Source organism: Muntiacus reevesi, chromosome 10 (genome assembly GCF_963930625.1).
Source record: "Muntiacus reevesi chromosome 10, mMunRee1.1, whole genome shotgun sequence".
NCBI lineage: Eukaryota > Metazoa > Chordata > Mammalia > Artiodactyla > Cervidae > Muntiacus > Muntiacus reevesi.
Window position 1 is genome coordinate 57,328,137 of NC_089258.1, and position 27,573 is coordinate 57,355,709.

At 43.5% G+C, this 27,573-nt stretch overlaps 1 protein-coding gene across 4 annotated transcripts in view; it reads left to right on the forward strand.

Annotated features, from left to right (window-relative positions):
• Window positions 1-27,573, forward strand: part of SNX25 (sorting nexin 25) — a 94,563-nt gene that overhangs the window by 46,253 nt on the left and 20,737 nt on the right. For all 4 annotated transcript variants that reach the window (XM_065947504.1, XM_065947505.1, XM_065947503.1 and 1 more), the window contains exons 6-11: window positions 4,653-4,723; window positions 13,761-13,942; window positions 19,474-19,605; window positions 21,300-21,572; window positions 23,896-24,060; window positions 25,341-25,472. In XM_065947504.1, coding sequence (XP_065803576.1) covers window positions 4,653-4,723; window positions 13,761-13,942; window positions 19,474-19,605; window positions 21,300-21,572; window positions 23,896-24,060; window positions 25,341-25,472 — 955 coding nt within the window. The remainder of the gene's footprint in view (window positions 1-4,652; window positions 4,724-13,760; window positions 13,943-19,473; window positions 19,606-21,299; window positions 21,573-23,895; window positions 24,061-25,340; window positions 25,473-27,573) is intronic.

The following is a 27,573-nucleotide window of genomic DNA, read 5'->3' on the forward strand; positions in this document are numbered from 1 at the left end:
TAAAGTATTTAATTAGGTACCTGGTACCCGATGAAAGGAGTCAGTTAGCCGATGTTACTGTAGAATTCTGTGGACTTGTTTGAACATGCCGCTTCTTCAGATGGCATGTATTTTCTCGGTACCACTGATGACTTATTTGTTCTGGAGTGTGAATCACTGAGAACATCCAGAGAACAGATTGTTCAGGATGTCATGTGCACCTGTTAACTGTTACAGATGTTGACACTTAGGAATTTAGCTCTTTGGTTTGGACTGCTATCACAAATACACCATAGAATGGGTGGCATGTCAAAGAACAAGTGTTTCTTTCTCCCGGTTCTGGAGTTTGGAGATTCTGAGATCAAGCTGCTGGTAGTCAGACTAGGTCTCTGATGAGGGCCTGCTTCCTGGGTCATAGGTAGCAGTCTTCTCACTCTGTCCTCACAAGGTGGAGAGAGCTCTCTGGGGTCTCTTTTGTACAGGCATGGACCACCCTCAAGACCTAGTGACCTTTCAGAGGTCCTGCCTCCAAATACCATGACACTGGGGTTTACGCTTCACCTGTGACTTTTGCAGGGGACACACACACTCCATCCCTGGCACTCTGAAAAATTTACTGCCAAGTTAGGCTCGGTTGAAGAATTCAAGACTCAATGCCTATTTTCAAGAGGCTCCTGATCTAGTTGGAGATAAAAACAGTGTATCTTTTTTCATAGACGAAGCTACAATTTTGTTTTAGGCTCTGACATTTTTGTTTTAGGGTTTACTTATAGTTAAAAGCAGTGAGGCCTTGTATAGATTTTTTTTTATTAATTTATTTAATTGGAGGCTAATTACTTTACAATATTGTGGTGGTTTTTTTGCCATACATTGACATGAATCAGCCACGGGTGTACATGTGTTCCCCATCCTGACCCTCCCTCCCACCTCCTTCCCCATCCCATCCCTCAGGGTCATCCCAGTGCACCGACCCTGAGCGCCCTGTCTCATGCATCAGACCTGGAGTGGCGATCTGTTTCACATATGGTAATATACATGTTTCAGTGCTATTCTCTCAAATCATCCCACCCTCGTCCTCTCCCACAGAGTCCAAAAGTCTGTTCTTTACATCTGTGTCTCTCTTGCTGTCTCGCATATAAGGTCATCATTACCATCTTTCTAAATTCCATATATATGTGTTAATATTGTATAGATTTCTTAATCCCCCTGAACTCCAGTTTCTCCATCTATAGTGTGGGGTTCATTATAGTATCTTGTGAGGATTAAATGAGATAATGTAAAATAAAGTATTTAATTAGGTACCTGGTACCTGATGAAAGGAATCTGTTAGCTGGTATTACTTTAGAATTCTATGGATTCGTTTGAACATACTTCTTCCTCAGATGGCATAGGCTCACTGCTTACTTTTAAGTACAAGACATGTTACCATGTTAAAAAGAAGGGTGAGGCCCTGAAAGCCCAGGACACACCGTTTTCTTCATTCATAGCATTCTTTGTGGAAAATAGTAGATAAATGGGTGATATTATAGAGCAGAAGTAATTTAAGGTTTCAGAGAGGAGAAATGGTGATGTGAATGAGAGGGATTGAGGGTGACCTGAGGGAAGAAATAATATACGCAAGATCTAATTAGGTGGACAAAAAGGGAGGTTGTTTTCAGAAGGAAGCAGCATAAGCCAAAGCCTGGCAAGTGGCTACAGTTTGAGGAGAGCTGTGTGGAAGCCATCCTGACTTCACTCCAGGTTTCTATGGGGCTTGAGCAAGGAGGCCAGCGCCGGTTGCTGAGGGACCCAGAGGCTGGAGCAGAGGGATCCTTCTCCAGGGAGGGCCCTGGAGGGGTTGAGCCAGGGAAGAGGCACTGAGAGTGGTCCTTGAGGAAGGGGCTTTGATAGCGCTGCGCAGTGTGGGTTGGTTGGGTGGGAGATAGAAAGGTTGACATGAAGGAAACAGGCCGTCCAGCTAATGCAGCTGACCCACGGGTGAGAAGGGTGGTGTCTAGAGGAAGAGGATGAGAGGAACTTGTTTAAAGATTCAGAGGACTTGGAGATTCATATTTACCGGGAGGGCGGTTATCAAAGATGATGATATTTCAAGCCTAAAGGATAGAAATGATGGGGCTCATGCAGAAATGGAGAGGGGAGGAAAGCTTCCTGTGCAGGAAGGAATGTAAGTGTGAACTGGCTCAGCTAGAGAAATAGTTTGGGAACAGTTTTAAGATGACTTGTAATTCTACCACTTTAATGCAGGTGGTCCTTCCTTTTTATCTCTGTTTTGCATTGTAGCCTTAGTTCATAGACCCACATATTTAGATACCTGCAATCATAAATGTACCTGCCATTTTGTATTTTAGAATCATTAAAATCTATTATGTAGTCTTCATAATTACAGATATTATAGGCTGAGTGTTCTCTCCGTCTGATACATCCCTGGAGCTTTCTGAAAGCAGACACCATACTGGTGTTACTCACTCCTGTGTGTCTGGAACCTAGGAAACAATTAACAAGTGTTTGTTTAATGAAAGAATATTGACCACGTAGATTATTCTCGTGCTTTCTCTTTGTAGAAGTTGCTACAACAAGTCTGTGTTTGGAGTTTGGTGACATGCATTCAAGTCAGTGCTTTCTGCTTGCAGAACCTAAGTCTAAGGTTAAAATAAAGATTTGGTTAGGGAGTGTTAAACTGATGATTCCAGGTTTGTGTATGTTTCTTATAAACTGTTTCCTCATCTGTTCAGTAACTGGCGGGAAAAGTCACATGAAAAACTATCTTGATCTTTTACCGTTAATAAAGGAATGAAGGCAGCTCTATCACACAACTGTAATGGCCATTAATGTCCTAGCAAGGCTTCCTTTTAGAGGACATCACCCGAATGTGTGTTCAGCCTGGAGATAACGTCTCCATGGACAGAGACTTGAGAGAGCTCTCTGCTAGTCAGATGGCCTTTGGCCACGAGACACATTGACACATGGTTACTTGAACAAGTCAGGGCTTTATTACCCTCAATACCAGCTTGTCCTGAGATGGCCAGGCCGGGGCTGCAGTCACGGCTTAGTGGTTTCTCTGGACACCTGAGCTCCTCCCGTCTTCTCCCGTCACCGCGTGGCTTTCATCCTCGGAGGTGCTGCGCCTCCATCCCACTGCATCCTTGTCCCAAGCAGGAGAACTGGGGAAAGAAAGGCAGGGACAGAAGACCAAGGGGCCTTCCCGTGGAGTCTGCCCCTGTAGGAAGCCTTCCTGGACCACCCCCCCCCCGCCCCCCCCGGCCAGTTCCGCTCATGGCTCGTCGGCTGCAACTACTTCAGATGGCCGTCCCTAACTGCTCGGGAGAAGGTTAGCGTTTTTGGCTGGGTGTCTCGCTCGCCCCGATCAGTGTGGTCCAGTTAGTGGGGAAGAAGGAGATGAAGGGTGTTGGCAGCCGGCAGTCTGCCACAGGCGACCACCGGCCAGTGCTCTGAGGGGTGGGGTAGCATCGATGTTCATATGACGCAAAGGAAGAAATAACAAGATGTGAATCTGAACCCATGAAGAGCTATGACTGATGAGTTCTAGTCATCTGGCTATTAGTTGAAAAGCAGAAGAACATATCTTGGGCTCTAAAAGCTAGCCAAGGGAACTCCCTGGCAGTCCAGGGGTTAGGGCTCGGGGCTTTCTCTGCCGTGGGCCTGAGTTCAACCCCTGCCTGGGGAATGAGGATCCTGCAAGCCACGTGGCAGGGTTAAAAAAAAAAAAATAGAAGTCAGCCAGATGTAGCATTAAATCTTAAAATGCTGCTAAGATTGTGTTCTGATAAAGAGTTAATGTTACATAGTTTTATTACAAGCAGGTTCTTAGTATAATTAAGGGCTGAGAAACACTCAGGATCGATGAGTTTCATTAGGAAAATCCTTAATAATAGTTGAATAGTCCCTGAGAACTTGGGTTTATAACCCACCTGACTCGAACGTGCTCAAAATAGCCATCGTTCTAGGATTGTACTTCGTCTAAAAATGTAAGGTTTTCTTTTTCCTGAAGCAGAGGTGTTCTCAGTCACACATACATATTCCTGGAGCCATCACCCACAGCTTCCGCACCTGCCTTTTCTTTCAGCTCCTGGGGGAAAACGTCCCGTGAACCACCATATCTTATAATGATGGAATATTCCCTAAGTGTTAACCTCTAGTAATGGTTATAGATGAAAGTGGTCTATCTGCACAGTCCAGTGTGGTTTATGAGGTCCATGAGGCGGCTCAGCACTTCAAGTGTGGATGGTGCAACGAGGAACTAAAATTGTGATTTAAGTAGCCCGCGTGGCTCATGGTCACCTTCCTGGACAGTGCAGGTCCAGGAGGTAGAATCAGTAGTCGGGGGGGAGGGCAGTGGTGTGGGGCGAAAGAAGGGGAGGAGTTGATCATGACCTCAGGGTTCCCCTCTTCAGTGGGGGGCAGGTGGGAACGCTTCTGTACGGGGAATGCAGGTGGGGGTGTGTTCACGACTCTTGCATTCAGGCCTCAGGAATGAGTAGCCCATGGTGCAGCACCCAGCCCGCTGACTTCATCCGCGTTGGATGGTTTTCATGATTCTTATGCAGGATTCACTGTGTTACAGTTGATCAGTACAAATAGAGTCTAAAATTCTCCCTGAGAATGGTCTTTCCTTCCTGTTCCATCTTTAATTGTTCTCCCTTTTCAATACTCAGGTATCAAATTGTAGTGGAGATAATCGAGGCAACAACAATCAGCAGCTTCCCCCAGCTGAAGAGGCACAAAGGTAAGAACCAGTTCGTTTTCTTCACTTTTACGTCCCGAAGGCCCTGGGTCTAGTCCCTGCCTTCTCTCTCCTGGCAGGGTTTTGACATGTATGAGTATGCACTTAAGTATTTCAAATTCGTTAAAATATTGCTGTATCAGCAAAAGAGAAAGTTAAGTATGATTTCATCCTAACAAAAACCTTCTTGTAGTTCTGTGTTCCCTGATAAACTTTGTATTCATAATTTTTAGAATATTGAAATCAGTGGGTAGAATCATGCTGCTGTTCGGTTTATATACAAACATAGTTTCATAGTTTTTTCTCATATTAAAAGGCTCCCCCCCCAAAAAAAAAATAAAAGGCTCCCCCCAAATAGAATTGTTTTGTTAGTTTTTGGAGAGCTCTGTTTTAGAGCTCGATCTAGGCAGCGTCTCAGCGGGCTGAGCATCTGGGAAGCGCCTGTTCTGGATGTTAACCTCTCCCTGCCGCCCCACCTGCCGGCACTGTTCCCTTGAAGCTGAACAGTCAGGCTGTGCTTGAGGTGACCATGTAGCGATGCTGCCAGGCTGTGTGCGGTTCTAAACATTTCATGTCCAGGGTTGTTTCTCCTTAGCCTTAGTTTCGTGTTCTCTTTGTGAATAGTAAACTGAAGAAGTCTTTAAAAAAAAAAATGGACAGATGGAAGATCCTAAGAATACTTGGGATTCAAACTAGAGATGAGAACTTTTTTTTTATGAAGGTAGAATGAATATGCTAAAATATAATTTTGTTGCTACATATAAATATGTTTGTTTCAGGCAAGTCTTTTTCAGTTATAATTGTTCACTGATTAGGAATTGGTATATAATTGTGAAAGTATTTCGAGGATTTCAATGGAGAAAATGCTGTGTAACAGGTGGGGAGAAATTACCTAACTCTGTGCCCTCTGAAACCTTAACAAAATAACTAGCTGACTCTGCATTGACTTTTCTCAGGATAACACAGGAGGGCCGGGGGACCTCTTTACTTTGTTTTTTTTTTTTCACTTTGTATATTCAGGAACATTCAAATAAGGCTTCTGAGGCTTCAATAAACTCCAGCAAATCCACACAAAATTCTGAGAATGTTTCAGGTTCATAGTGGAAGACCAAATTACTTTCTTTAACAATGTAGAAATTTTCACTTGATTCTTGATGGCTTTTTTCTTTTGGAATTTTGATGTTTTTAAGAAATAAGGTATCAAGTGGTTTTTGAACTCTTTACAATGTCTTAACTAGTTTAATTGCTGGTACTATTCTAGGGAAAGTAAATAATCATAGAAATAAGAAAAAAAAATTGAGACCATCTAACTCAGATCTTTGTCCTATGAGCAAGAAAAAGTAGGAATATTTGGAGAAACAGGTTCTTAGAGCAAATTTATAAATACTGCACAATTTATAAATTTTTTGAAGCACTTGGTCTCGAAGTTTTAAGTGCGCTCACAAAATTTCCTTGCCTCTGACCTTATTTTATCATTCATTCTGGCCAAACATATTGACTGAGGCCTGACTTTTACCCACTAATCCCATCAGCTGCTTGATGGTCACAGAATTTGGGAAGTTAGCTTTGGTCAGGAGGGTGGAGCCCTCATGGATGGGCTTGGTGTTTTATGAGAGAGGCTGCAGAGAGATTCCCAACCTCCCCCGGCGTGTGAGGACCCAGAAGGAAGCTGGCAGTCTGCAGCTGACATGAGGGGCTTCACTGGGACCCACGCTGGCGCCCTAGTCTCCAGACTGTTGTTTACAGCCAGCCCGTCTCAGCCAGTCTGTGGTGTTTGGTTATAGCTGCCCAAACTAAGACCCTGGCCAAGTGCTGGCATTCTAGTAGTAATGGGACATATGCTACGTCTTCTCTGCTGTTGGAGGCGAATAAGCCCAGTATTTCAGCTCCCTCTTTTTTTTTTTTTTTTTTAATTTTTAATTGACTGGCAACTTTATTTCAAATTATATGGGCTTCTCTTAGGTGTGTAAGCCAGCTGAGTTATCACCATACAGCTCCGTAAGTAAGCCGTGGGATTTACTGTCCTGATGTCTAGTCTGATGTCGCTATACCCTGCGAGGCAGTGGAGGGGGCAGGGGGTCTCCACGGGGCTGGTTGGTGGGAGCCTCCCTGCCCCAGATCTGGCCCCTGGGTCAGTGGTTTTGAAGGGTGGATTCTGCCAGCACACGTAGCAACAGGAATGAATCAGAGTCCTGCTTTGGAAGTTCAGACATGTGATTAAGAGAGTGGACATTACTAGAACAGCTGCTTGAGAAACCATAGCTTCCCGATGCCTGGACCCCTTTGTATCCGTAGTTTATCTTTCCCTGTTCCCATCACATCTGTAGTGAGCAAAACCTGTCACTCTGTTAAGAGGGGTCAATATAGTGGGAAACTTGAAAGAAAAATCCCAGAACATCTGATTGTATCCTGCGTGTTACCCTAAATTATTATTTTCTATTTCAGCTCCCTTTAAGGCTTTTTCTTTCCCTCGCTGCTGTTCTGAATTCTGAAATGTTAGCAAGAATAAAGTGATTCAAGAGTACTATTTACTTAGCTGACTGCAACAAAGGACAGGATGTTGATCTAATAGAAACTGCTCTTTATAAATACTGCACACGTGGGGGTGACATGCCCATTGTGCACCTTGTTTAGTATAAGTAGAGAGTTTTGGAATTGAGTATATCAAGCAGAACTGTAGAACTTCAGAATATACTGAATATGTATACACACAGAGTTACTTGTTGATAAAAACCATTAATGATTTCCATTAGGAATAATTTTTTGAATCATATTTCTTATCTGATTTTGGATTTAAAAGCGTCCCTGCCCAAAGGAAGGAGCTACTCTGTAGACTCTAGAGGACTTCTCAGAGCCCTTTCTAGTGCTCTGGTTTCCTAGCACTGCAGTAATGTGACACAATTTCTAACTTATGAATGACCTAGACTTACACCGCAGGCCGTTGCTGCAGGGCCCTTGCTAGGGTTTCTGTCTGCCCAGCCCTCCCACCCTGAGTGCGGTGGTGCCGGGAGCCAGCATTCAGCGCAGCCCCGTCCCATCTCTCCCTGTGGCCAGGGGCTCAGCCTCTTCCATTACGCTCTCTTTGGTGGTGGTGGTTTAGTTGCTAAGTCACGTCCAGTTCTTTTGTGACCCCATGGACTGTAGCCCGCCAGTCTCCTCTGTCCATAGGGATTCTCCAGACAAGAATACTGGAATGGGTTGCCATGCCCTTCTCCAGGGTATCTTCCCAACCCAGGGATCAAACCCAGGTCTCCCGCATTGCAGGCAGATTCTTTACCATCTAAAGAAGCCCTATGCTCCTTGTGAAAGTGAAAGAGTCGTGTCTGACTCTTTGTGATCATGTGGAATACACAGTCCATGGAATTCTCCAGGCCAGATTCCTGGAGTGGGTTGCCAAGCCCTCCTCCAGGGGATCTTCCCAACCCAGGGGTCGAACCCAGGTCTCCGCATTGCAGGCAGATTCTTTACCATCTGAAGAAGCCCTATGCTCCTTGTGAAAGTGAAAGAGTCGTGTCTGACTCTTTGTGATCATGTGGAATACACAGTCCATGGAATTCTCCAGGCCAGATTCCTGGAGTGGGTTGCCAAGCCCTCCTCCAGGGGATCTTCCCAACCCAGGGGTCGAACCCAGGTCTCCCGCGTTGCGGCTGAGCCACTAGGGAATGCTCTCTGTAGTCTCATAATTTGTATATCCAACTCCGCTCCCACCTTCTCCCCACAGAAAACTTCAGTCATCATACGTCCTAAGAACCTGTATTAATTCAGGTAAAGGTCAGGTCCAGAGGTTTTCAGCAAGTGCGTGGTTAGTGGGGCTTGAACCCACGTGACCTGCACTCTTCCCACTGCCCTGATGGCTCATGCAGGCGGGTGCTCTGAGAGTCCCCCGCGGAACTCGGAAGCCGTCTGCGCCGGAGCTGTGGTTTCGGTCTCTGCCTCCTCTCTGCTCAAGTCACGTTCTACTCTGGGAGCAGGCCTCTCCTGGTAATCTGACGTGTGGATTTAACTGATGGGGCCTTACTACTTTAAAAATCTGTTGCAAGCATGTTGGAGGGCCTTCAACCGAGGAAAATGCTGGAAGTTTCAGCACTTGATGTATTTAAGGAAGGAAACGCAAATAAAAGGTGTGCTGCAGGCACCCGGCCTGGGCCTCGCCCGGCCCTCGCCATCTCTCGTCTTCTCCGCTGTAACAGGAGAGGCTCCCCTGAGAGCTCCTGCTCGGCCTCTACTCATTCCTCAAGCATCCTTCCTGCTGAAGGGGGAGTGGCACACTCGACAATGAAACTTCAGGTGTTTGCTGTGAAGAGAATCCCACTTGTTGTTTTTTTTTTTTTTAAAAGCTTACCGGCCCTAACTTGAAAAGTAAGGTAAATATTGCGTTAGTTCCTGGGCAGCTTTTGAGGTGATCTTCAGATAACTTTGAGAAAGTCTGTGACGATCGGTAACTACTGAGAACTGCCGTCAGCTCTGCGTTCAGAAGAAAAGGCATTTCTCCTTCTGAAACTTCACTAGTCCCTAAGTAAATACACACCTGTTTCTTGAACCCCCCTCTCAGGACCTTTTACTGAAACATCTGTTTCAGTGTACACAAAAGATTTCCAAGACTTGTCAGCCTGTCAGTGTGGACGGAGGCCTGACCTCTGCTAGGGAGGAGCCCCGAACATCCCTTCCCTCCACTGCTTGGGGGGCCTGAGGAGACCTGTGCGTCGTGGGGGGCAGAACCACATGCTGGGGAGCCCCGGGGGGTGGGCAAGCGCAGCCTTGCCTCCTGCACCCCCTTAGGAGCTGTACCTCTGTGGTAATCCTCCCAATGCGGTGGGGGGTACAGTTTTGCCTCCCGGGGGACAGGGGGCATTGAACAAGGTCTGCAGACGTTTCTGGTTGTCGCCCGGGGGAAGGGGTGCCTCTGGCATCTAGTGGTAAAGGCCAGGGAGGCTGCGAGACATTCCGCCACACACGGGACAGCCCCACAGGGAAGGTTTAGCCGCCCGGAAGGTCACTGGTTCCGAGCCCGTGTGTCCTCCGTGGGATTCCTCAGGCAGCCCGCCGAGGCCGCCGCGGTTAGGCTGCGCCTTGGAGCCTGACGTGAGAAAAGAAACACTCTGCTGTGGGTGCTTCTTAGCGCTTGGCAGATGAGGGGTGCCGTTTTCTTCCAGCTTCACTGGTGCCGCTCCTGGGGCCTTGGTTTGCGCTAAGTCGCTTCCCTGCCCTTTGCCACATTGGAGGTGGGAACTGTATCGTGGGCGGAAGGCTTATGGCCCAAAGGGCTCTGTGATGTAGGTCACCGGTCCCCTGCGGTGTCCGCAGGGAGTTCCTCTGAGGTCTAACCCAGATCTCTCTTCCAGCAAAAGACCCCCTTCCCTTTTGCTCTCACCTCAGCAGAACTGGCTTGCTAGGAGGGGAGCCAGTAAACACTGATAACGCGTTGTTTTAGACATTACGGCGCCTGCGTGTTCTTCCTGGCGCCCATGTAAAGAGCTGCTGCCACCCCGTTGTCACGCGGCCCCGTCTGTGGCCTCAGCCTTCTTCCTTAACCTCGATTAAACGTTGCGTGACTCACCCGGCTTAACGGCACCCGGCGCTGCCTCGGGCTCAGCAGACGCAGCCGCAGGAGGCCGGCGTGCACCCGGCAGTGTGTCATCCACCCCCTGGCCCACGCTTCTCTTGATGAGAGGACTTCTTGGCCGGACGGGTCCTCAGGTCACAAAGAAGCGTATTCATCTCCCTCGCTGGATTTCCTAGGTTTTTTGCACAACAGTCGCATGCACTGCAGCAGCGCCCTGTTAGGCATTAAGTCCTGAACGTGGCATTAGTTTTCTGAGGCAAAAAATAAACAGAATTGTCTGAGCAACAAACTGCCGTTGCATTTGTTAGCAACAAGCTTTGTTGTTGCTAAGTCGGACAAATGTCGGACAATGACTTTGGCTCTCAACAAACAGAACACATTCACGCAAGCAGGGGACACCCCAGCAGGACTCTGGGATGTTTCCTCAGCTCGGCAGCTGGGTTTTAGGGAAAGGTTTATTCTCTTTCTCCCTTCCCTTTGGAATTTGCCTGTTTTTGTCCTTTTAGAAAGACTTTTAAGCCTTCTCAGGAGAAGAATGTGTTTGTGTTATGTTTGTGTTAAGTGTATATCAGTTTCTTCCTCTGTGTCTCTCTTGATTAGCCTGTTTTAACCTAAAGTTAAAATTGTGGTCTAGGTTTATTTTATAAAAGGCAACTTTTTGTCCTCGCATTTTAAAGTAGCTTAAAGATTATGCACAGAATTTAGAGTTTAAGAATATATGTGTAGCATGTTTAAAATAAATGTAACCAGTGCAAACTAGTTTAAGCATATATGCTTTAAATCTTTTTAAAATAAATGTAATCAGTGCAGAGTCATGGAATGCAACTGTGGGAATTTAAGCTCCTTAGAATCTAAGTATAATGGGAATAACGTGAGTTTTGGAAGCAGAAAAAAACAAAGGTTTTCTGAAAAAGTCACAATTCCAAGCATGTATTTCTTCAGGTACATCTACGAATAATTTCAGTTTGCAGTATGCTAATTTGGAGACAGACTAACAGTTACTTTATTTAAAATTTTTAATTGGAGGATAATTGCTTTACAATATTGTGTTGGTTTCTACCATACATCCAACATTTATCTTCCCACTAAGAGGGCTCTGAAATGCTACTTTTCCTCTCGAGATGCTGAGTTCAATTCTTTGAGCAGGGCCTCCCTGTCAGCCGAGCACAGGGCACACAGAATCCATCATTGCCGTCAGATGAAAATGCCTCCTCAGTTCAGTTCAGTTCAGTCGCTCGGTTGTGTCCGACTTTTTGTGACCCCATGGACTGCAGCACGCCAGGCCTCCCTGTCCATCCCCAAACTCACATCCGTTGAGTCCGTGATGCCATCCAACCACCTCACCCTCTGTCGTCCCCTTCGCCTCAGTTACACGTGTGAAAGCACCCTGTGACACATGATAGACCCCCTTGAACGGGGCTGACTGTTGACCCGAGTTCTGCTCTGACCGTTGGTGACGCGTGTCGGGAAAGGCTGCTCTGATGGAGGCCGAGCCTTGCGGCCCTGCCCTGAGCTCTTCCGTCGGACGTGTGCAGCCTGTCCAGGCGTGGGTGTAAGCATCTGCACAGCCTGGCTCTGTGACCTGAGGGTGGTGACGAGCACGCTGGGGAACTGGCGGTCGCCCCGGGTGTGTGAGGGCTTCCCTGGGGGCTCCATGGTAAAGAATCTGCCTGCTTAGCTTGAGACGCAGGTTCGATTCCTGGGTCTAAAGATACCCTGGAGAAGGAAATGGCTACCCACTCCAGTGTTCGTGCCTAAAAAATTCCATGGACAGAGGAGCCTGGTGGGCAACAGTTCACGACATTGCAGAGTCAGACACGACTGAATGGCTAACACTTCTCTGAGCGGATAGCCTCACTCCCTGCTTCCAGACAGCAGACTCCTAGGAAGGGAACTGCTGCAGCTCCCGACACCGGGTCCAGAATGGCTGGTGTCCGCATCCATCCCTGTGCTTTCCTGTCACCGCAGGGAGGGGCGGCCTTCCCCAAAGCCAGCCTCCTTCCTCACTGTCCACTGGGTACCACCCTCCCACCTGTAGCCTGTTTCCTTCATAACTGCTTCCTTCCACCAGCACTAAAACCAGATAATCTCTCACCCATTTAAAAGAAAAAAGCCTGCCCTCAGCCCCTGCCCCTCCCTGCCTGCAGGTTATGTGTGCAAAGGTAGTCCCTTCTCCACAAGGAGGGGCTCAATGCTTAGTCTTTTTTAAAAATTAATCTCGTGTGAATTTTTTGCTTTTGCTTTAAATTACATAATGTCAGCTTAAGGAAGCAAACCATTGTAAATATTTTTAAGTTAAATTTTTTAAATAAGTCTCCCTGAGACCGCAGAGCTCATGGTGGCAGAGACCAAATTCTAATCTGATTCCAGAGTCTGCTGACAGCCGTCCACAGGACTTGTCCACTCGTGGTCTTGGCCACAGCAGATTGGCGGCAGGGAAGGCTAGACGCCGTGTTGGAGTAAGGTAAAGGGCGGGAGGTGAGGCGTCTCACCCTGGTTGTCTCCTTCACGGCCTGGGCTCGAGAGAGAGCACAGTACCTAATGCACAGCGAGGACTCAGCAGAACTTTAGCTCTGTTATATTGAACCCTTGGTAACATTTGACACAGATCATGCCTCCACTCAGCGCGTTCCCTGAGTCCTCACTGTGTAGCCGGGCACTGTTGTGGGTGCTGGTGGTACAGTGGTGTACAAACAAGCAAAATGCTACTTTTATGAGGACATACTTGGAGGATAAGTAAGTCAAATAGGTGGTATGGCAGTCATGCTATAGAAAAAGTATAAAGCCGAGCGGGAGAAGACTGGTGTTTTAGGGTAGAGGTTGCAGGTAGAAAGAGGATGACCAGAGATGTCTTTGCTGAGCTCTGAAATAGGGACCTGAAGAGGACAGGAAACAGAGCCAGGCAGATTCTTGGGGGGTCTGCTGAGATAATGGATATTAAAGCCCCACAGAAAGCTACCCAGTGTGTTCAGGAAGCTGGTCACCAGAGACCATTAGTGTCCAGGAGAGGCAGATCCAAAGACAGCCCTGTAGCATCGTGATTCACTGTTTTTATAGATTATATACCATATAGTTATTATAAAATGTTGGCTCTGTTTCCTGTTCTATATGTTCTGTCCTTGTAACTTACTTATTTTATACCTGGTAGTTTGTACCTCTTAATCCCCTTCACCTGTATGGACCCTCCCCACACTCCTCTTCGCTCTGGTAACCACTAGTTTATTATTTGTGAGTCTGTTTCTTTTTTGTTATTCATGTATTTTTTTACATTCCACATATAAGTGAAAGCATACAGGATTTTTTTTTTTTCTCTCTGACTTATGTCACTAAATATAATGACCCCCAGGTCTGTCCATGTCACAAACGGCAAACTTTCATCCCCAAGTTTTCACAAATTTGGCCCAGCGTCACCGTGTTCCTTCCCTCTTTGGTACTTTGTCCTCTGACTGCCGACCGCCCATGGTCGTCTCATTCAAGGTAAAGAAACCGCCGCCATGAAGGCCGATCTCCTGAGGGCCAGGAACGTGAAAAGGTACATTAACCAGCTGACTGTGGCGAAGAAGCAGTGTGAGAAGAGGATCAGAGTCCTGGGAGGCCCTGCCTACGACCAGCAGGAGGACGGGGCCTTCGACGAGGGGGAAGGGCCTCAAAGCCAGAAGGTAGATCTTGGCGGTTTCTTGTTTTGCCATTTCGTGTTTGTTATGAGCACTGATGTAATCATATAGACAGTGCTTTCACTTCTTGGTATTTAACCTGAAACATGTATTCCCTAACATAAACTCACATGTTTACTTTTAGGAGTCAGGTAGCCACATTTTCTTGGTGTCCTTGCCTTCCGCGAGTGGTAATTGGTGTGATCGGGAGGTGTGAGATGCGTGTGTGTGTACACGCCTGTGTTTGTTTTCCTGTCTCCCTTTTGTCCTCCCACCATCCCAGAGGAACATGTTTGTATTTTCAAGGGCCCAATCAGATTACTCACTACTAATTGGATAGAAATTACCAGCAGTGAAGCAGAAGGCCTCTTAGAGGTTATTTTACTTAGCTCTCGCCAGAATGCTATGAGTCTGTACTCCGTGTCTCCATTTTACAAAAGATGAAGAAACAGTTGGTGTAAGTAAATTATCTAATAAGGCCATGTGGATAGGAAGAGACAGAACTACATAAAAACCCAGGTCTAGTTGATCCCCAAACCTGAGTGTAGCTGAGGACCCTGCACTTGAATGGAAAAAGTCTCCCTGACTTTCTCCTGAAGTTCTTACAGAGCTCTCAACCCAGCTTTCCTTCTTGACTCCCACACTGTTTTTAGTTTGTTAAATCTTTTGGCCTGAATACAAATCAGGTAATTTCTTAAGAAGAGTAAGTATTTTATTGTGGGCTGGGGGAACGGGTAGTTTGGGATGGACATGCACGCACTGCTGTGTTTAAAATGGGTAACAGCAGGGACCTGCGCGGAACACAGGGAACTCAGCTCCGTGTGATGTGGCGCCTGGCTGGGAGGATGGATACGTGTGCATGTGTGGCCGAGTCCCTTTGCTGTCCACCTGAAACTATGACGACATTGTTAATCAGCTATACTCCAGTATAAAATAAAAAGTTAAAAAAAAAAAGTTATGCTATAGAGTCAGAAAGCCTGACTGTTAATCCCAGGTTCACTGGGGATTGACTTTGGGCAAGTCAGTTAGCTTCTCTGTACTCTGTAAAGTAACAATAAGTGTACAGACCATACAGGGCATGATAATCATGGAATTAAATAATCCACATAAAATGATAAGCACGGTAGTTGGTGTATAATGAGCACTCAATAAACATCTGTTATAACTGGCATTAATTATTCCGGGGTATGTTTTAGTGATGTCATAAATGTAAGAGGAATCCAATTGTGAACTCTCCTTTCAGGATAAAACATCATTCCCAGGATCCTAGTTCTCCACATTCTCTTTAGTCTGCTATAGACAATTTCATGAGTATATTGTGGATATTCCACGGCTGGAGAATCTTGGGCCTGGGTCGCTCTTGGTAACACGTTGTGTGTTTCAGGAGAACATTTACTTACTATTCTAGGCCTTGCAGTCCTTTTGAATGCTATAGGGATGTATTTCCTAGAGAAAAATTAGCCTGTGAGTTAAGAGACAACACACACAAAACATAAAACTAAGTTAATAGCATACGCATCATGAAACCAGATCCAATGGGACTGGGATGTAGTGAAAAGAGTAAATAAAAATCCCTGACGGGGAATAAAGAATGATCACAGGGCACCCTCCAGCCTGAAACACTCCATGGCCTCTGGCACATGAAACATCCACCGGGACAGTTTTTTGTCTTCTGCCCAGAGATTATTTGTGGCAGCACCCCTCCCAGAATTACCAGAGGTTTTAGGACAGAAAGAAATGTGTTAATCCAACAGAGGAAATTAACAAGAGCATAGTGTTTGCTATATGGAAGCCCTTAGTCAATGGTAATTGATATTATGTTGTGTGTATATACTTATATATATATATATATTTTTTTTTTTAGTTTTAAATTTTTATTTTTTATTCTTTTTATTTTTTTATTAATTGGAGGCTAATTACTTCACAACATTTCAGTGGGTTTTGTCATACTATACTTATATTTTTAAATCATCTATTGATCAGTAGTGTCCACTTTGACCTAGTCAATGTTCTCTTTTCCACTTCTGCACCAAGTCTCAGAATTACTGAGAATAGCTCATCTCAGATTAATGCAATGAGACTGAGTTCACTGCATTAATGCACTGAGACTGAGTTCTCATGTTAACATATTTGACTCAAAAGTGTGCCATCTATTCATCCTGGTCACCCAGACCCGCACCGTTAGTGTCCGTTTTCCTCAGGGAAAGGCTTATGCAGGCTTCAAGAGAAAATTAAAAACAAAAGCAAAATACTTGGAGTAGAGAACTTAAAGTTAATTCACCAGCTAAGATATGAAATGTATCAGATGTTGAATTAGACTTGAGATAGGTCTACTGTCATTTGTTTATGTGTGCCCTTTTAGAACTAAACATAAGAGTGTTCATAAGACACAATGAGAGAATAAAAGCGACTGATATTTTAGAAGGTGTTTTGGGCTTAATTTTGCGAATACAAGAATTTGTATCTAACTTGGAATTCATTTCAGTCTGTGAGATTATACTGGGAAGACGTCCTTAGAACTGTTGGATGTCTCTCCTGCTCAGCTCCTCCCAGTGTTGCGGATGGGTTGTTCTCCGAGTAATCTGTCATTCCTGTTAGAATCGATAGGGGAGCCTTCAGACTTCTTTGGAGCCTGTCCAGTTAGGATTTGTACTTTAAAATGCTTCCCTGGTAGGTTTACCTGAAGTGAGGAGACATTCTGTGATTTCCCAAAGTTTGTACACTACATCCTAAGTATTGATGATCTGTAGCAAGGGATGGTCATTCCTTTAATTAGTTACCAAAAGCTGCTAGAAAAATGCCTGCCCCTTTCTGCCCACAAAGCAGATTGAAGACTTGCTGTCCATGGCAGAGGAGGTGAACATGCATTGATCACAGGCACTTGATTTTAGAAAAATCTTACTGATAACATTTCTGAAATTTTTCCATCTTTTACAATGTTATTTTTAAGAATCTTAAATGTAAGTTTTCCTTTTATTGCGTTATACTTAGACATCATTTTTATTACTAAATAGATAACTAAGGATATAGGAGTTAAATTCCTTCTAAATTAATTTGAGGCATTTCTCCTTGTTAAGTCCTGAATTACTATAAAGGTCATCCACTTTTTCTTTAGTGGTCGATGCTCAAGATTGATCACACTGTGTCTTCAGGTAGTGGTTTTTCTTATAATGTAAGCACTCAAAATAGTAAATGAAGGGGTAATTATGAAACTTCCATACGTCGGACTTTTTTTTTTTTAATTTCAAAACGTAGAATTTGTGTGTGTGTGTGTGTGCGATTCAATAATACATATACCCTGGCTTCAGCAATACGTGAACCGTGAACTTCCAGATGTTCAAGCTGATTTTAGAAGAGGCAGAGGAACCAGAGATGAAATTCCAACATCCGCTGGATCATCAAAAAAGCAAGAGGGTTCCAGAAAAACATCTATTTCTGCTTTATTGACTGTGCCAGAGCCTTTGACTGTGTGGATCACAATAAACTGTGAAAAATTCTGAAAGAGATGGGAATACCACACCACCTGACCTGCCTCTTGAGAAACCTATATGCAGGTCAGGAAGCAACAGTTAGAACTGGACATGGAACAACAGACTGGTTCCAAATAGGAAAAGGAGTACGTCAAGGCTGTATATTGTCAGCCTGCTTATTTAACTTATATGCAGAGTACATCATGAGAAACACTGGACTGGAAGAAGCACAAGCAGGAATCAAGATTGCCGGGAGAAATATCAATAACCTCAGATATGCAGATTGACACCACTCTTATGGCAGAAAGTGAAGAGAAACTAAAAAGCCTCTTGATGAAAGTGAAAGAGGAGAATGAAACAGTTGACTTAAAGCTCAACATTCAGAAAACTAAGATCATGGCATCTGGTCTCATCACTTCATGGCAAATAGATGGGGAATCAGTGGCTGACTTATTTTTCTGGGCTCCAAAATCACTGCAGATGGTGACTGCAGCCATGAAATTAAAAGACGCTTACTCCTTGGAAGGAAGGTTATGACCAACCTAGACAGCATATTAAAAAGCTGAGATTATTACTTTGCCAACAAAGGTCCATCTAGTCAAGGCTATGGTTTTTCCAGTGGTCATTTATGGATGTGAGAGTTGGACTGTGAAGAAAGCTGAGTGCCTAAGAATTGATGCTTTTGAACTGTGGTGTTGGAGAAGCCTCTTGAGAGTCCCTTGGACTGCAAGGAGATCCAACCAGTCCATCCTAAAGGAGATCAGTCCTGGGTGTTCATTGGAAGGACTGATGCTGAAGCTGAAACTTTAATCCTTTGGCCACCTCATGTGAAGAGTTGACTCACTGGAAAAGACCCTGATGCTGGGAGGGATTGGGGGCCGGAGGAGAAGGGGATGACAGAGGATGAGATGACTGGATGGCATCATCGACTCGGTGGACATGGGTTTGAGTAAACTCCGGGAGTTGGTGATGGACAGGGAGGCCTGGCGTGCTGCGATTCATGGGGTCACAAAGAGTCAGACACGACTGAGCAACTGGACTGAATACATATACACATATATTATTTTTGAAATTATTTTCCATTATAAATTATTACAAGATATTGACTATAGGTCCCAGTGCTACACAGTAAACCTTTGTTGCTTGTTGCATATCTGTTTTTTAAAATTAGAAATCTCAAGCCTTTATCAAGCATAGTAGAGAAGTTTTTGTTACATATAAATAATGTGTACAATATATATGTTTTAGAAAACTTACGAATTTTTGCCTAAGTAAAGAATTTTGCTCGGGCCTGGTGCACTGGGAAGACCCAGAGGGATCGGGTGGAGAGGGAGGTGGGAGGCGGGATCGGGATGGGGAATACATGTAAATCCGTGGCTGATTCATGTCAATGTATGACAAAAACCACTACAATATTGTAAAGTAATTAGCCTCCAAATAATAAAAGTAAATGGGAAAAAAAAGAATTTATGACATTTTGATTCCACTTGTTTGAGCTAGTGTGACTAGAATGCTAGACATACAATGGACTCTTATGGGTCAATTAAAATGATACATAGAAGAGTTTTTTAAATGAATGTGATATTATAAACAAAAAGGCAAGGTATGAAATCATTCACAGATTTCCTTGCCTATATGAAAATAGGATGGAAAACAAAAATACTGATTTATTCGAGTCCAGCTACCTTGTCTTTTAAACATCTCTCTTGACTTTTTCTACTATGAGCATGGTTGCTTTCAACAGTCCCTCATGTTAGGCAGGGATTTTTATCTGTTTCCTAGAAATGCTCCTGATACCGAGTAGAAGCCAAATAAATCCTTTGCTGAATGAGCTAACGGTTAATGAAAAATTGATATTTTTTTGAATATGTGCACTTTGAGTATTCAGTAAGCTTTTTCAATTTAAAGTTTAGGGAGGTGAAACAGGCCCTCTGTGACATTTACTGTGACCTTAGAAAATGAGGCGTTCTTTTTTTCCTGAATGTGAAAATGAATCCTTTGGAAGTCAAAGTGAACTGATATTTAAAATTGGGTTTTTAAAAACTCTTAATTAAATTCTCTTCATAGATTCTTCAGTTTGAAGACATCTTGGCCAACACTGTCTACCGGGAGCAGTTTCGAACGTACATGGAAAGGATTGACAAGAGAGCTCTGATTAGCTTTTGGGAGTCTGTGGAGTGTTTAAAGAATGCTAGCAAGGTAGGATGTATAGGTCCAAAGGAATGTTAATCACTGGCCGATGAAAACTTGTGTTTTAGGCAGTGTATCTGTGTTTTTCAATAAAGCTGTAAGATAAGCGATACATTAAAAGAATATTGTAAACCAGACACATTATTGGCATTATGTTCTCGCCCATAATGGTAAATAAAATTAGATTTTATTTTTACAGAAAGTGCTTTTAAATGTGTAGTCAAGGAGAAAAGATTTACAAATGTACACAATCACTGAATTTAATTTCAGGTAGTTATTTTGTAATTCATTATAAAAAGGCACGTCCTACCCACTTTGCTATTATAAGTTTGGTCTTATCACCTGTACCTCATTGTCATAACCTTGTTATTTTTAATATTGTAATGTGCACACTTAACTGTCCTTTTATTTTATTTAAAATGATTGTGTTAAGGAAGACAAAAAATAATTCTTGATTATGGATGCCTATTACAGTGGAAAGCCCAATAATGAGCCTTGTGTTTTGTGCTTGGCGAGTTCTCAATATATATTTAAGAATTAAGTTGAAGAATGTGAAATACATATCTGTGAATATATGTCTACAAACATATAACTATATATACAGCATATATAATACATACATTTTGAGAGGCTTATTAAAATAAGCCCAAAAAGCACTGTGTACATTAAATTATTTATTTACACTTAGTATGAATATTGCTGGAGCTTAACACCAACTTAGAATACATCATAAATCACAGACTGTGTTGATTAGGGAACTAAATCCAGTCTCATAGTATTTTGAAATCTTAAAAATTTCTTTCAGTGTTAATTTATGACACATCAATGACCTCATTTTACTCAATATTGTACTAGCCAGCTTTATTACATATTTTATCTACCAGACTTGACTACAGACTTGGCTTTGGCTGCTATCAGAAGAATACTGTAAAGAGCAATCTAAAAAATGTCCTAAAGTATTGAAAAATATCAGTACAGTAAGAGGGTATAGCTTCCTCAAATAACTATATTTTTATCTAGCAATGCTGATTAGGATGTAAAAGTTCCATGATGCTAGTTATGTTCATAGTATTCATTAAGTCATTTGTCTTCATTTTTTTTTGCTACTATTAAAGACTTTGCGTCATTCCTAGAGTTATCTCTAGCGGAAATGTAAAGGTTCTGTTAATCAGATGTAAGAGATGTTTGCACATTCAAAGTAGGATGGCTGTGACCTAAGTGTAGTGTTTAAGACATAGCTTGATTACAATGTAGTAAGTCATCATTCTGAAGAACATGTCTCTTACTTCCACAATTATTTTGTTGACTTTCTTCTGGAGTGGGAAGTTGGCACCTCTATTTATATTAGATGGAAAAGTCAAATTAAATTTAGCTGATGAATTGTATTCCTGTGAAACTGAGATTTATGAGAAGGGAATCCACTGCAAGAAGAGAACTGTTCTCATTCTTTGTTTTTGCCTTCCAGCATTAAAAAGAATTTATATTTGTTAACTGTTCAGTGTAAAGTGTTCCTTTTGAGGTCTCAGCTGGGTTTTTTCAGGGTCTGATGCTCACCTCTTGGCCCTGAATGTGCCCACAACGCTGCACACTCACCCTGCATTCCAGGTGTCTTCCTTCCACCTTTAAAATGCAGAGAATTTGGAAGAAAATAGTTTTTCTCAGAGACAGTATTTCATACTTTCCTTATCTTCCCATCTTTTCAGAATGAAATCCCACAACTGGTTGGTGAAATTTACCAGAATTTCTTCGTGGAGAGCAAAGAAATATCAGTGGAAAAGTCACTTTACAAAGAAATCCAGCAGTGTCTTGTGGGCAATAAAGGGATCGAAGTGTTCTGCAAAATCCAGGGAGACGTTTATGAGACCCTGAAGGACAGGTATTACCCTTCATTCATTGTCAGCGACCTGTATGAGAAACTGATGATGAAAGAGGAAGAAAAACACATCTCACAGTTGGTTTCCAACAAGGATGAAGTGGTGAGTCTCATTTACCTTTCTGCCGCCTTTCGAGTGGTTACGCGTTGAACGTGACTAGGTGGGGGCAGATTGTGGGAGTCAGATAGGGTGTGCGCCTTCATCTTGTAAGATATAGGACTTCCAAGTGCCTCACTGCTTCTGGTTGGTGCTTCTTTCTTTGTCCTTCTGACCGGCTGGGTACCATTACCCAGCACTGAGTCAGAGACCTCCTTCCCCTGCCTGAGACACATGGGAGTGTGGTTTCTGAAAAGTGAGGCAGGACACTTGGGGGGCGGGGGAGACACTTGTGACTTAGGCCAGCTAAGAGAATCAGTGGCTTGACAGTCTAGCCCAAGACCAGACAAAAAGGATGGGGAGAAGATGAGAGGTAGAGAATGTAGGAAGACCTGCAGGAAATACTTTGGAGTTTAAACAAGATCAGTTGAAATTAAGATGTTTTGAAAGAAACCTTGTCCAACCATACCTGACGTCTAATTTTCTTAGAGTATAATAGATCATTTTGGGTAGCCCAATGGCCATCTCCCTTTTACTACTAATGATTTATATGAGTTTGAAGGTTTTGAAAGTACAAAGAAAAAGTGTTTTAGAGTCACCTTACATAGAAAGATTGTAATTTATCTTGGATTCTCTCTTTCTGTCCACTTCACTATGTCTCATGCCCTGAGGAGTCAAGTGCTTGTTCATGATAGTTTTAGAAGTGGATGTCTCTGAACTTCATTCAGACTTTTTTTTTAAAAGTTCTATTATGGATCTTTACATTTTCAGTGAACAAAACCACTAAACTAATTGATCATTATGCATTGCATTTTATTTTTAGAATAGCACAGCTAAAACAAACTGATCTTGAACTCAAAAATTAAAATGGTTGATGTGTAAATGTTGTGAACAGTTTATTCAGATTCGTAAAAGCATGAATATCCAACACAAAAATTGAGTAAAGACTTGAATTGACCATTGATATGATAGGCAATAAATCGTAAACAAACATGAAAAATGTCCAGCATCACCTAGGATTCAAAGAAGGGTGACATGTATCACTGATCTTTTGAAAGTTCCTAGTAGTCTCACTTTTAGAACTTTATCCTATGAAAATAATTAAAATGTAGGGGGGAAAAGGTTTATGCACTGTGGAGTTTAACACATCTGGGATGGCCAAAAAGCATAATCAGCCCACAGCAGGAGTAGCGATAGGAATATGCCTCAGTTTATTATCAATTCATAGAATACTCTGCAGCCATGGCAATTATAATTTTGAAGATTACAGTACCCTCAAATATGCAACATTGTAGTAATGTATTTCATGAGAAAGGCAGAATACCCTCTTGAATGTATATAAGGCATAGAGTAATGTCATATATACTCATGGACAAGAATTAGGAAGAATATACAAAAATGAAAACAGCTTGGTGTTCTATGATTATTAATATTTTCCTTTGACATTTTTTCTCTTTACTGTTTGTTACAAGTAAGAAAAACTAGAAGAAAAAACTCTGGAAGAAAGTTAAGGAGTAAATGAACCATAAGACAGTCCCCAGCAGTTCTTTCATGCTCTGGCTGCTCATGAATCTAATTACTAACATGCTGTTTGTTGGTAATCTATTCAGGTTTTTCCCAAATTATATAGTTCTTTATGAATCTTAAGTCACTTTCAAGTGTTAACTATCTAACTTGTAAAATAATCTACCTCTTGATTAGTAAAAATGCACTTTAAAAGAAGGACTGACCAAAGTATATGCTAAAAATACCTTCACTAGAGAATTTGGAAATTTTATTTTAAAAGCTCCAGGCGTTGGTGATGGACAGGGAAGCCTGGCATGCTATAGTCCACGGGGTCGCAAAGAATCGGACATGACTGAGCCACTGAACTGAACTGATTTTAAAGAGACTCATATGAATTTTTCATAATATCCTAGGAGACCAAAAGCAAGCAAGCCAGGTCCCAGCATTGTTTGGTCAGAGTTTAGGCACAGAACATCTGGGTTTAGTTGGAAAGATAACTCAGTTGCCTTCCCTTGTTCTGTGCAGGTTCCCATTTGGGAGATAACAATATGGAATTTTTTTTTCTCCTTTTTTTAGGCTATTAAATATTTCTTTTTTCACTGCAATTCCAAATACCAGTTACTTTGGTTCTAAATACTGTGATTTTTCACTTTGCTGAGAAAAAGCAGGCTGCTTCTAGGCTTTCTACTATGGTTCCTTTCTTAGTGGAACCCAGTGATTTGGAGCGGTGTGTTGTCCTGACCTAGAGCCTGTAGTGTAGGTAACACGGAGGGAATATTCTATCATTATGAGATGCGGTGGTTCATGTGACGTTCTCCCCCAGGACTCGGGAGGTGAGGTCGGCGAGGAGGCTGTGGATGAAGGCTCCAGTCGGGTTAATGAACAAGCCAGCTTTGCTGTGAACAAGCTGCGAGAACTAAATGAGAAACTTGAGTATAAAAGGCAAGCTCTAAATTCTATTCAAAACGCGCCAAAACCCGACAAGAAGGTAACTCTTCCATTTTCAAGGTCGTCTGTAAAAGTTTCTGTTTTTCTAATTTGATAGAAATTCTGTAAGTTTCACTCTTTTTTTTTGTTTTTACATTTGTTTGGGGTTGTTTTGCTTATAGTATAGAATTTAGGGGGCATTTGTCTTTTACCTGTTGTGGTCTGGTTTGTGTTTTCCATCCTTGGCTGTAACTCTCTGTCTTTTGTCTGACTTGTCTGCAATGTCTTTGGGAAAGGGGCTGAACTGCCCCTTGTGCCAAAGTTGTTTCTGGAAGTGAGTTAACTAAACAGGAACAATCTTAATTTTTTTTTTTTCTTTCAAACACTGCAGGCACAACTTAGATCATCTCAGAGAATTATGCAAGAAATAGAGTGTTTGGGGGACTTCCCTGGCGGCCTAGTGGTTAAAACTTTCTGCTTCCAGTGCAGGGGACGCAGGTTTGATCCCTGCTCAGGGAACTAAGATCCCATATGCCACGCTGTGCGGCAAAAAAGTGTTGGAGGGGGAAGGATTGTTTTGCTAGAAATCAATAGAATTTGAAAGTTTAAAAAATGTAAACAGCATCTCACCCAGGCGGTGGTGTGGCCTCTTGCTTTGTGTTCCTGCTTCTTGGGTCCGACAAGGAGGTTTTCCTTAATGTAGCTACGGCTGGCGCTCTTTGCTTTGCCAACCTGATCTCCTCTGGCACCTTCTGTGTGTGTGTTCAGAGGCCTCAGTGATGAATAAGCGGAGGGCAGGATGAAGAACCAGAGAAGCAAATGGAGAAACCTGCCCTGGAGGCGGCAGGCAAACATGCTGCTGGGGAATCAAAGATGAGACAATTACAGCCCATACTGATGGTACAGTGCAGGAGGAGCTTGCCGCAGGCTCTCTAAAGAAGGAACAGGTCCTTGTAGACTGCACGATCAGGCCCTTGTAGACTGCACGGTCAGGAGAGTTTTGAGGCTAAGCTACTGGCCTCAAATAATAGAGTTGCATAACTTGTGGGGTGTCTTTCCCTTGGTCTGTGTGTCCTGTAATGTCTTTCTTTCTTTCTTTGTAGTTTTCATCATAGGAATCTTTCACCTCCTTGCTTAAGTTAATTTCCTAAGTATTTTGTGATTTTTTTTTACGCTATTGTAAATGGAACTCTTTCCTTCATTTCCTTTTTGGAGGATGTGTTGTCAGTATGTAGAAACAAAGCTGACTTGTGTGTGTTGATTTGGTATCCTGCTGCTTTTGTGAACTGCACAGCGTTTTAGATGGTTTTGTAACTCCCAGGATGTTTCCCCCTGTGACAGATTGTTTCTAAATTGAAAGAGGAGATAATTCTAATAGAGAAAGAACGCACAGACCTCCAGTTGCACATGGCACGGACAGACTGGTGGTGTGAGAACCTGGGCTTGTGGAAAGCCTCCATCACCAGTGGGGAGGTAGGTCTGACTGCTTCCCTTCCCAGCTGATTAGGTATTTCTTCCCAGAGTGTTAAGTTTGACTTTAACAGATTAAATTTTGTCCCAAAGAACTAGGGTTGGAAATCGGCAGCTTATATTCATCCTTCTGGACTGCACTGGTCCTTGCTCGCCCCGTATCTCCATTCTGATTCCTGACCGGAAGCTGTTTGTTGGGTTGCCTGTTTAGACCTCATCTCCCTCCCCTTGAGACAGAAAGTTGTCCTCGTTCACGAATCGTAAGCAACTTTCAGATAGAAACAGTTGATATCCTCAAATTACCAATTTCCTTTTCCACCAAGGGTTGAAAGAAAGTGGAAAACACTACTTGAAATTTGGAGATGAAAAAATTTTAATGTATTTCTGGTTGATTCATCCTGCTGATGTCAGTGACTCAAGCATCAATCAGCTCTAAGATCTTTAATATAGAAAATAGTTTGCTCTTCTCTGAGGGATATGGGACAGTAGTTTTCAGAATACACCATATCCCTTTTTTTGAATGCAAAACTAATTTCACTTGATGGAAAAATGCTTATATACATTTATATCATTAATGTAAACTTCCTTTCCATCTAACTGACTATCAACATCTGGAGAAGAAAGTCAGGTCCACCCTACCTAGAGATTATCACGCTAAGCAGAGAAAGTCAATGTCATATAATATCACTCATGGAATCTGAGTTTAAAAAATGATATCAATGAATTTATTTATAAAACAGAAACAGATTCACAGATTTCGAAAACAAACTTACTGTTCAGTTCAGTCATTCAGTTGTGTCTGACTCTTTGCAACCCCATGGACCACAGCACACCAGGCTTCCCTGTCCATCACCAACTCCCAGAGCTTGCTCAAGCTCATATCCATCGAATCGGTGATGCCATCCAACCATCTCATTGTCTGTTATCACCTTCTCCTCCTGCCCTCAATCTTTCCCAGCATCAAGGTCTTTTCCAGTGAGTCAGTTCTTCACATCAGGTGGCCAAAGTGTTAGAGCTTAAGCTTCAGCATCAGTCCTTCCAATGAATATTCAGGACTGATTTCCTTTAGAATTAACTGGTTTGATCTCCTTGCAGTTCAAGGGACTCTCGAGAATCTTCTCCAACACCACTGTTCAAAAGCATCAAACTTATCATTACCATAGGGGAAAGGTGCAGGGTGGTGGGGGTATAAATAGGAAGTTAGGATTACACACACACACACACACACACACACCCCTTATCATGTCTGGCCCAGTGGGGACACACACACACACACACACACACACACACACGTACACACACCCCTTATCATGTCTGGCCCAGTGGGGGGACACACACACACACACACACACACACACACACACACGTACACACACCCCTTATCATGTCTGGCCCAGTGGGGACACACACACACACACACACACACACACACACACACACACCCCTTATCATGTGTGGCCCAGTGGGGACACACACACACACACACACACACACACACACACACACACCCCTTATCATGTGTGGCCCAGTGGGGACACACACACACACACCCCTTATCATGTGTGGCCCAGTGGGGACACACACACACACACACACACACACACACACACACACACACTCCTGAGATTTTCAAGGGCCTATCTGCCCCACTTATCTGTGTACACACACACACACACACACACACACACACACACACACACACACACACACTCCTGAGATTTTCAAGGGCCTATCTGCCCCACTTATCTGTGTACACACACACACACACACACACACACACACACACACACTCCTGAGATTTTCAAGGGCCTATCTGCCCCACTTTTCTGTGTCCGTCCCTGCTTTTCCCATCATCAGTGGCCTGACACTCGTTCTTGGGGAAAGGCTTAGAATTCACAATCTGAAATTCACTTCTAGTTTAGGTAGCAAAGCCGTGCACGCTCCCCAGGTGCCGGCCTGAAAGCACGCGCCGCGTGAGCGCTTACCGAGCACCCTCGGTGTGTCTTTGGTGCTCGCTGTCCCGTTCAGCTGCAGGGCCAGGTGCCTTTTGTTGGGGGTGGGGGGTGGGCAGCGGGTCGGGGGAGGTTGCCCAGAGCCTGGAACA